General features: G+C 35.1%; 1 protein-coding gene across 4 annotated transcripts in view; it reads left to right on the plus strand.

The window, feature by feature from the left end:
• The window catches only part of LOC121861562 (protein salvador homolog 1-like), a 39,235-nt gene extending 28,515 nt beyond the window's left edge, over positions 1-10,720 (plus strand). For all 4 annotated transcript variants that reach the window (XM_042359442.1, XM_042359441.1, XM_042359444.1 and 1 more), the window contains 3 exons: positions 4,031-4,317; positions 4,704-4,808; positions 5,846-10,720. Coding sequence is in view for 3 of the 4 variants with exons in the window: in XM_042359444.1 (XP_042215378.1) it covers positions 4,193-4,317; positions 4,704-4,808; positions 5,846-6,137 (522 nt within the window). In the remaining variant the exon portion in view is untranslated. The remainder of the gene's footprint in view (positions 1-4,030; positions 4,318-4,703; positions 4,809-5,845) is intronic.
• Positions 10,721-11,733: the final 1,013 nt, after the last annotated feature.

Here is an 11,733-nt window from a genome sequence, read left to right on the forward strand (position 1 = left end):
ACTCCACTTTTTCCAACACAATACGTACCTTGTAGTAAAAATAACATCTTAATTTTATGATGGTATGCACACACAATTAATATTTAAGAGAAATGTCAATAATATTTGGTTTTTTAACACTTAGTTAGTAGAAAAGATGGGTCGGCACACGTGGATGGCGGCTGGTTCCAAGGCAGAGGGCAGATTAATTGCCCTCCGGTGAATCACTTTCACTACTCGCAGAGGTTTGCAGGGCCTCCCAGACAAACCCCTCAAAGTCCATATCCTCACTGTCACTATCACTGACTTGGGCTGGCTGTGGTTGTGGTGCGTTGTGGGCGAAGAAGTCCTTAATACTACGTTGACGGCAAGCATTGATGTTGTCGAGATAGATCTGGATATACGGCTCCATAATTTTCGTCAGATGGTTATTAGACACTTCATACTGATGCTTGTCTGGGTCGTTGTCAAGGATGAGCTTAATTTTCTCCCCCAACTCGATGATTTCCTTCACATAATCATGGCTTGGTCCAGGTAATTCAATGTTTTTCTCTGGTGGTGGGGGTCCAGCGGAAGCCATTGTGAGGGGAATAGCGGGCACAAGAGAGAACTGTATACGCGGACTGAGAACAATGAGATTGGCCTGGCTAGGTCAGCGACTTCCACCCTCTGGTGGCAGGGCACGTCATGTTACATTAGACCAATCACAGCTAGTGGCGGAGGGAATGCGTGGGTTGTAAGGATGCGTGGCCCAATCACAGTCCGATACATCATATGATGTCAGCGATAACGTAAGAGCAGCCTAATGCGCACCCCTCACTGCTCCGCTTCCAGTGTATGGTCAAGAATGGACCGCGTGAGTAAAAAATGGCACGGCGATCTGGACCTCTCCAGCCGCTCGCCGCGTAAATGATGAAATTTACCGCGTAATTAAAACATTTCATTCTGGCAAGGCACTGCGTAAATGACCAAACGCGTAAGCAAAAACCGCGTAAATCCAGACTATACTGTGTGTGTGTGTGTGTGTGTGTGTGTGTATATATATATATATATATATATATATATATATATATATATATATATATATATATATATATATATATATATATATATATATATAGTAGTAGTGCCTCTTTGTCTGCCTCTTTATTATTTCATAATTTCCCTCACGAATATTTCCCATTATACACAATATTCTGATTTTTTGAGAAATCAATTCAGTTCCTAGTTTGTTTTTAATATATATATATATATATACAGTGGAGTATGCTATGTGACGTAATTGGTTCCAGAACCTGTTCATTATAGGATTAATCCGTTCACCCAAATACAACCCTTATTACGAAAAATTCTGTAAATAAAAAAATACGGTACTTTATCTTACCTTAGTGTTATTCAGCATGCAATGGTCCCCTAAACACTGGCACATCACTATCACTTCCACAGTCTTGGCTTTAAGGTCCTCAAACAATTGTTTGGCCCTTCACAAATTATAGCTTCACTAATGTTACCACCTGCATTTCTTTCTCCTTTATCCACACTAAGAGTAAATTTTCCATCTCTTCAATCACATTACCTTACCTTTTTGCTAAGTCTAAAGATTCCCTTAGCCACTTGCACAGTTTTAACTCCTCTTTATTCTTCAAAATCGTACATATATAATCATTAGCCATCCCATATTCATCATTAAGTTTACGCAATGCTTCTTCCATTCTCCGTTTCTTTATAATTTCTTTCTTAGTTTCAAGGGTTATTAGCTCTCACTGCTTTGGAGATGACTCATTGTTCAATTATATACTTGTATAACAAAATAGTTATACAAATAACGCGAATTCCACATCAAAAGACGAAATTTCATCAATAACAGTGGTGCACTGGCTACACAATAGAGACAAAGATATGGCTCCTGCGGCTCTTGTTGTGGGTATGGTACAACAATATTCATGTGCCAAATGAAATGTTCGGTATTCATCCGCGTTAGATTGTAGGAATTAACGTTAATTATAGCATTCTCAATTTTAAACTAAAACAAATTCGTATAGATAATACAGATCCGTTATAGCATACCCTAGTCTAGTGTATATATATATATATATATATATATATATATATATATATATATATATATATATATATATATATATATATATATATATATATATATATATATATATATATATATATATATATATATATATATATATATATATATATATATATATATATATATATATATATATATATATATATATATATATATAACCTCACCAGCAGAATGAACCTCGACCTACTGGGTGGAACTAGGGCAGCTTGGCTGAGCCACAAGGACACTAAAAGCAGTTCTGAACTCTGTATATTTCACAGCTGGATCAGGCCTGTAGGTCTAGAACTGCTGTTATATGGATAAAATAAGTATATATATATATATATATATATATATATATATATATATATATATATATATATATATATATATATATATATATATATATATAAATTTTTTTTTTTTTTTTTTCATCCCTCAACTTTGTTTTATCTATTTTAATTTAATATTATAATTTCCACAAACATACTGTACTTTTTTCAGGTGATAAATATAGGGTTTTTCATTGTATAGAAATTACCGTAGTATTTTGGCTAGACAGTTATCATTGTGAGTTGACATTCCAATGGTCCCAGATTCATTTCATCATTGAGGAGACAATCTGTGATGGATATCTGGTATGATCTAGTACAGTACAGTACCAATCCTATAGCATATCCCAATGTCTTATTACAAAAACCCAATTAGCTTACAAATATCCCAACCCCGACTTTATACTTGTATCATATCAACCAGTCTGCTCCGTGACACCAGAACCATGTGACATACCAAGATTTGAAAGAGTGGCATCAAATGATTTATGAGGATCAAGGCTGCTAATTTGGTTATGTTATTTTGTCTGAAGCAACAGACCAACCACATAGTTATCTTGGGGGCCTTTGTTGTGGAAGGGAAATACCATTGCAGAACCCAACTATTAAAGCAGTAAGAGTGAATTAATGACATGAAACAAAGAGAGAGAGAGAGACTATGTTTAGTCCTGGTTCTGACAACACTGTAATATAGCAGGAAGGGGCTAATAGGTATGAAAAAATATTACAATTGTCTTGTTTCTTTGATATTGATGGTAAAGAGGACAGCAATGTGGCCACCAGAATATTCTGATTGAAAATAGTTCCTCTTATGCACATTACTCTTTTTAATAATTGGCCAGCATCCTTCCTTAGGGTTCATTGTGGTTAAGTGAAAAGTTTCTCTGGTGTTATGGGAATTAGTAAAAACTCTTGTTCCTTAAACTGAACGGTGCATGATACAAACTCGACTAAGATGGTCTGCTAGGGGCATTTTAATACTTTCTGTTCCTTTTTGTGGCATGTAAATTTCACAGAATGTGCATGTTCCACTAGATTAAGCATATTGTATTATATATATATATAGGGACCAGCTAAGTCAGAATTAAGAGACACTTGGTAACATATAGAGAATTGATATTGACTTTGTGGTGGTAAATTTTATAGCCAATCTCTGTTACAGGAAATAAGTACAGTATATTTGAACTGTGTAATTTGTTACAGTAAATGTCTATTGAAGAGCACAATTATTGTGACCTTCACTTGACAGGACTGTGCAATACTTTTGAGACAATTACAATGAAAAATACATAATTTTTCAATAATATCCCTGATCATCTATTTGTCTTTATTTTAAGGAATGATTATACTTATACAGTTGCTACCTTCAGCTAAATTATTTCTTACATCTATATTTAAAGGAAACCAGTATTTTCTAATTATGGATTTTTTATGTGACAATATTATTCCATTTGATAAACATAACTGTGCAGTATTGTAAATTTAGATAAAACATTAATCTTTCAGGATTAACTTAGTATTCTGAAAATGATATTCCAAAATATTTAATATTTCATCTAAACTCATGAGTTACACAATGTTATTATGTCTTTATTAGTGAACATATACCATGGTAATTCTGTTATTATCCTTACAGGAGGAGAGTATATCGGCTGTAAAGTGTGACAGCATCCAAATACCAGTACCAATATAGATCAGTAGTTATCCTACCTTCTTGAACTGTTTTCAAACTTCCTCGGACACATTCAAGATAATTCAAGAACTTAGCAAAGAGCAAAGCCAGAATTGATAACCAATTATGGGGTTTGATGGATTTGCTGAATCATCAACTGTCTTGGCTTCATTTAAGAAAATTACACAAAACTGGGAGAAACACTGTAGCACACTGCACTCTCTAGCAGACCAGATCATGGGAATGGAAAGGTAATGTTTTATCAAGATATGTGTTGTAGTTGCCATCATTCTGCAGTCATACCTTAAGCTAAAATAAGAGTACAGTAGTATCTATAGGGGTATGATTTAAGTTTTCTTTTTATATTAGATCATTCATTGCACCCAACTGTCCAGGTCGTCTGACAACAAGCATCCTATCAGGTCTCGCCACATCAAGTCTATTTATCGACATGTTTTTATTCCTGCACTACACTACCATCATTGTTGTTTTAACCTTTTTAGTGACGTACAGTGCACAACACTGATTTTGTAACTACATGTCACTTTTTTTTTGTCCTCTCTTTCTCACACACACACACACACACACACACACACACAGTTGCATTATTGGTATTGATAATTTATTGATATTGCAGATGTGAAAAGGATAATATAAACGTGCAAAAGGAAACATTCTTAGCAGTCCAGATTACCATCCAGTCCAAGATAATGGAGGAACTTCATAACCTCTCAGAAGATATGTAAGTTATGTCTGTGTGCTTAATTGTTTATCTCGTTCTAAAATCAAAGTAGTGTACCGTATATTATTGACTATGACCTCTTTTAAATTAATTCCTGATAGTTAAAGTTTTGCCTTTTAAGAAGTAACACATTTCAATTATTATATATATATATTATATATATATATATATATATATATATATATATATATATATATATATATATATATATATATATATATATATATATATATATATATATGTATATATATATATATATATATATATATATATATATATATATATATATATATATATATATATATATATATATATATATATATATATATAGTCCTTAAGCCTACAGTATTAAAGAAATGGAGGAAGGAAGAATGAAAAATGAAAGCCATTTTTTCTTACAAGATGGCAAGAAGCATAGCCTTGTTATGAGAAAATGATATTTGTTGAATCATATTAACTCCACATAATAATTGAAGCTGTTAAATCAAGTCATGACAGCCATGGAAAGGGTGATCAAGAAATTAATAAGGGAGAGAATGGATATTAATAAAATATCATTTAGGTTCAAACCAGGCAGGGGGACTACTGAGGCAATATTCATGGCCAGGCAACTACAAAAGAAATTTTTAAGAAAGCAGAGAAAGCTGGACTTGGTAGACTCAAAGAAGGTATTTCACAGGGTAACACATAAGGTAGCATAGTGAGAGTGAGAAAGTTAAGGATCAAGGAATGTGTTGTTCAAGTGGTTTAAGGACAACTGGATATTGAGGGTATCAGCAAGGTTTTGTGTAGAGAGGTAGGCTGAGGAGAGAATGGAGGAGACCAACTTAGTCAAGAGATGCAGGAGGTTAGATGTGTAATAGTTAGTTGTAAGAAGTGACCTTAGAAACAGGAACCTAACGAGAGAGCTGCAAGAGACCGTGCAGAGATGATTGACACTCCTTGAATTTGGTAGTGTAAGTATATACAGTAGTGCATGTTATCTTTCTAAACCAATGATTTCTACCATGCTTTCTTCATTGTTGGTCTATTCACAGAGAGGACATGAAGGTTCAGCACCTAACCATGACCTCCCTCCTCAACAAAGTAATAGCTCGATGTCAGCAGCGTCTGGACCAGAACAATAAGAATGCACCAGAATTCCTACAGCTACAGACAGTTAACTCCATCAATAACCATATGGCTATTTTAATTGCCATGAAAAAAATTCCCCTACAGAATGCAAATTCAGATGATTTTCAATCCCTGCAATCATTTAAGCAGATAAATTTTTCAACTAAACCTATTGAATATGAGCTGGAGAAAATATCCAACTTTTGTGATAGATAATAATGAATATCCATAACATGCAACTCGGTGCAGGATTGTGTACAAAGAAATTACAAAGTATTGTCCTTGCAGGCAATCTTTACCCCCTACAGGGTTGCACATCTAACACAAGTAGTCAAATTCTTTGCCGAAATACAGTAATTGGTTTGCTGGCTTTGCTCTTACATAAAAGAAATATGAACATATATAAAGAATGAAGGATTACTTCATCATTGTCAAGTACACACAAGGAGATAAGTAGAAATATTGAAGTATAAAAATTTTAAAGTAAGGAGAAGCAATGATGATAAACGTGATAATTGCAAATCTTTTAGATTATATACTGTATATTGTATTATAAGAATACAAGGCAGGCCATCAAGAGTTGGTGCACTGTGAATATGGCTAAAGAAGTGAACAATGGAATGGGGGTGGGTTTAATTTCTGTGCTTCTTCCACTTCAGTGCTGGTATATGTACAGTAGCTTAAAAAAAGTATCTTAACAGGGTGAGTCCGATGACTTCCGATATTAGATGTACAACTCACGATGTCTCGGGAGGGTTGGTTTGCATGTCTTCGTCCACTGCCATTCAGTATCCAACACGGGGTGAGTTGGCATATAGGAATATAATAAACAGTTAAGTGATTACTATCACATAGTTTGAGATGACATAAAGCCTATCCCAATACCTATCGTCCATGGTCTCGTATTGTTTCACGCAATATTGACAGATATTTTTTTAGCTACTGTACAGTACTGCATATCTTACATTTTCCCAAAGGAAAAACCTCCTCCATTCAGAATGTGATTACTGTACTCATAAATAAATTATGATTATCACATACTGTGTGCAGTAATATTTATTGTATATTTGGATTAATTTTTATTGAATTGGCATTAATCTGTAATTAATAAGTTATGGTCACATATTTTACCTTGAAATTTATATTGGGAAAAAATCTTATCAATTAACCCAATACAATATTGGTAAAAAAAAAATTTGGGGCCTTTGCATTTTGTTTATCTACCAGGTTTGTCAGATGCTCAATAACAGAGAAATATATATTATCATGATTAACCTTTGTGGTATTGGTTCAAAAGGAAAGAATAAACATAATAGCAATCTAGGTGCATATGAATATCTCATAGTGAAGATTATACTGTAATGAGGGTATGAAGGTTAAGAAAAGCCTCAAGAGAAGTGGTAGTCAAGGGAGATTGAAGAACATTGAACAGGTGGATCCATGGAGGTGGGTCCTGGGAATCCGAACCCCTCTTTTCCTCGGAAAATTCCAATACTTTTTCTATAATGCAGTATTGTGCTTAGATGTTTTTGTATAGCAAAAAGTAATTAGTATTGACTTCAGAATATCTCCTAATATCAAATGCACATGGCTTCAAATTGCCCATGATACTAGTTGGATTTAAAAAAAAAAATCTTTGGGGAGGGGGGGCATACACCCCCCCCCACACACACACACACACACACACACACACACAAAAAACTCGACTGAGTGGGCTCGCAGAGCTCGCCATGTTACCTCCCCCATAACTTCTTGGACCCCCCCATTTTGATATTCCTGGATCTGCCCTTGTTGAAGGACATTAATATTCTAACTTTGTAAGTGTTTATAATGTAATTTCTCATGTGATAAATGTAAATTCATAAGAATAGACTTATCCCACTTTAGGTTTGGGAATGAAAAGGTGATGTAGAGAGACAAAGTGAGAAATTTCATGAAAGAGAGAAAACGAGTGTGAACGTGTGTGTGTATACAGTATAGAAAGATAAGGTGGCCTGTGAGTGTGTGTGAATAATAGTGTGCTTGAGTTAGGAAGACAGAGATGAGTGTTAGTGCAGGATGCTCATACATGTACTGTAATGGTGTGTAATTCTCCAAGGAGTATGGTGAAGATTTCATAATACAGCATAAAGTGGTAGTTCCCAATTTACAAAGATCCGGTTTATTAAAATCCAAAGTTGCTACGGAAATTTTTTTTCCAAGGTTTGATTTTCAAACAAAAATATTCTTTTTTTTTCCACAGTATCAGAAGATGGTAAAGTGCTGCCATAGGTATATCAGTGCTTTCCACATCAGACCTGTTCAGTTTATAGACACACAGCTTTACGTGAAAATAAAAAAATGTCGAGAAAATTGAGGAGATACTGAAATCCTTGATGTCTGATACAAGATTTGGATGGCTAGGAGAAAACTTCTGAATGATGGTAAAACTGAGATTATCGTCATCCAAGGAAATAAGAAGGGAGACAGCACAGATGATTTTGGCTCTTTTATACTTTGTCGAAGTACAAATAAGTTCTATTGATTCTGTTTGTAATCTTGGAGTGTACTTTGACTCATAACTGAATTTTTAGAGCACATAAATTCAATCATTGAAGAGTTGCAACTTTCATATTCAAAATCTATATGCTGTTAAAACAGTTTTTCGAAATACAGTATCTTTTGACACTATTATATTCACTATTTTGTCTCCGGTTGACAATTGTAACTATGGGTCTGCCTACCTAATTATCTACTGAAGAAAGTTCAAGCAGTGTTCAACAGGGTTACCAAGCATATTTTTGCTTTCCCACCAAGGGCTACCGCCTCCCCATTCGTGATAGAATTACATTGGTTTCCAAGTAAAGCTAGGATAGTTCAAAAAGTCTGTCTAATGACTTTGAAGACACTAATGTTTGGCCAACCTACTAATTCCACTGACTAAACATTTTGAAATGATTTTGCATAGTATTGATGTTCTTTTGTACCTCGAGGAGCTTTGAGCAGTATGTGAATGTTCTTTTGCTGCCCAATCAGTTGCCTGCATCCAAGAAGCAGCTGACTTCTGTGGAGGCCTTTATGAAACAATTTAAGACCTTTCTTTTTGAGAGAGAGAGCTTATAATCCTGATCAGGATATATGGTGTTGGAGAATTACAGGGCTTAAGAAGTGTTACAAATTATCTGTATATGAATGATAGAAGTTGAACTGTCACGTTTTGTGATCTTTTATTGTAGTACAGTAGTAGTTTTTGGGCACTAGTGAATTTTTAGAAGAATGGCACTTTTTAGAAACAAAAGACCAGCTATTATTATTTATTATTACCAACCTTAAGTACCGTACTGTATTTAAGAGTGGTTAACTAAGTTAACAATATAATACATGTAGTGTTTCAGTTATCATGGCTCACAGGATTGCTATGTGAAGTAGTGGCAAGGCACTTAAGGTACTTCCACTGGAAATGCTGTGTATAGTATCCCAGAGTTTGATTTGATGTCACTGGAGAGAATAAAATGTTAAATGAATAAGTTTAGCATTTCTTCTTTAGAGTAAGCCTCATCAAAAATTAAATCCAGTGAAAACAAAATATTCCAAAATCTATATGCAGTATACACAGTACAGTGTTCGTAAAGGTATCCCCCGATTTATGATGGGGTTACGTTCCTGAAAAACTCATCACAAATTGAATTATCATTTATCCTTGAATTTAATTATCATTAATCTGATTCAGTGGGATACGTTCCCAGCCAGTTCAACACCCATATTTATCACTGAAAAAAATTCCTACGCTAATAAAATGACTAAGACAATTAAACAACACTCGCTACATCATTAAAAATTTAGCCTGGTTGTCATCACATGTTCCCTTTGAGGTTAAGGGGATCTTGAATGTTTAGTGGAGATGTCATTCTGACTCCCACAGCTTCTGGGGAGTTTGGAGAGAGTGGGAGTCAGAGTCCTAGGAGGGTCTTTTACTTGGGGACAAGGTGTAGGCTTTGGCCTGACCTCAAAGAAGGAAGAGTCTCAGCAACACACCTGCTAGTCATTTTCCAAGTTACAGTGCTCACTTCACTGTCACAAAAATAGAGCAAAAGCAGTTGTCACAATCACAAAAACTAAATACTGTAACCAAAAGTACCCGGTACAGGTTGGATCTCGTTAATCCGGGAAGCTTGGGATCTCACCGGTTCCGGATTAGTGAAAATTCTGAATCCTCGAAACCGAGGTTAAAAAAGGCAAAATAATGCATAAAATGTACTATTACTGTTTAATTTCTTCAGTATAGGCACCTATTCTAAAATAGTTAATGCCACATTACAACCATTTCCACTGCTTGCTGGTCTCTTAGAAGGCATATTTAGGGGGTAAATTATAAGTATTTAAAGGGAAAATAGTGGCAACAGCCACTAGAAGTGAACTATGACACCTTCCCGAACCATCGAAGCTGCCGGACTATCAGGTCCCGGATTAGCGGGGTCCAGCCTGTACTGTTGTTTTTTTTTTTTTTTTTTGTCTATAAAATGGTGATATTTATTCATGTGTGATTCATGTTAAGAAAAATCTGGCCAGTGATGTTAAAGTCAGCTGCCCTCTGTTAAGTAGACTTGATCCCTTTACACGACGAAAGTGAGTGGGAGTTATATGCATTGCACACCCCCAACATGGCTCAATATTATTGCACAAAAATCTGTCTGACACCCATAATCATAGAGGCAAAATGGTAGATACAGGTATGGCAGGTATGTACAGCCATTGTCAATACAATTATCTTTTTGTGTTCAGAAAAAAAAACGAAAATGCATTGGTGGATGAAACAATGGTACATGAAAAGATGTTAATATAGCCATGAAAATTTTTTGAAGGATATAAGTCAGTGAGTCAAATGATTACAGAAATTTCTTGGACATGGATGGTGCAGCATTTGATGGATTACTAGAGAAGGTAACCCCATGATTTATAAAAGAACACTTATGCGAGAGTGTATCACAGCAAGTGAGTGGTTACCGGTAACATTGCACTGCTTGGCCACCAGCAACAGATTTGAAGATCTTAAATTTAGTGCAATATCTCCTCAGGCAATTAGCTGTACCATTATGGAGACATATGAAGCTATTATACCCTGTATATTGCCTTACAGGAAATATAGGGGTCCTCGTTATAAGTGGTTTCGCACTTAAGTTGTCAAATAATTGTGGACACCCACGTGAAAAGTCCTCGCAATTACGAGGATTCTAAGGGTGAAATCCATCAATCTTTGGGAGCACAAATGTTTTAGCGATTGAAATTCCCGCTCGCCTCCCATTCTCTTAAAGGTCATCCTTTTCACCCACACTATGCATGCTCAGTAACAGTTGCCTGTGTCCACAGGCATTATTTCGAAGTGCTCCAAGAACTATAATTATCATCTTGGTTGTGTCTTTGGTGACATTGGTGGACTATTTTTGTAACCATCCATTACAAGCCAAAGCGAGGTGGTGCAGTGGCTAAAAGGAAGCATAGTATCTTTGGGATGGATGTGAAATTAAAAGTTACATGTCATAAGAAAAGTGGTGTCTCTCAATGAACCACTTTGAGCAATTTCACTGAAATGAGTGTGTGAGTGCTTGGTTAGGTAGCTTATGCCGCATCTACACACCAACCCCAAACAACTTGAGTACCTTTAATAAGTTGTAAAGTTAAATAATTTCATAAATTAATGTGTAATCAAATGTTTCTAAGGTATACAGTATACTGTATGTTACTTTTAAAAGATACCAAATTAAATTCTAAGTGTCACTTACAATGTGATGGTCCCAATTAGACCCTATTCCTATTAATTCTTATGGGAATTAAT

Source organism: Homarus americanus, unplaced genomic scaffold (genome assembly GCF_018991925.1).
Source record: "Homarus americanus isolate GMGI-L3 unplaced genomic scaffold, GMGI_Hamer_2.0 scaffold24260, whole genome shotgun sequence".
Taxonomy (NCBI): domain Eukaryota; kingdom Metazoa; phylum Arthropoda; class Malacostraca; order Decapoda; family Nephropidae; genus Homarus; species Homarus americanus.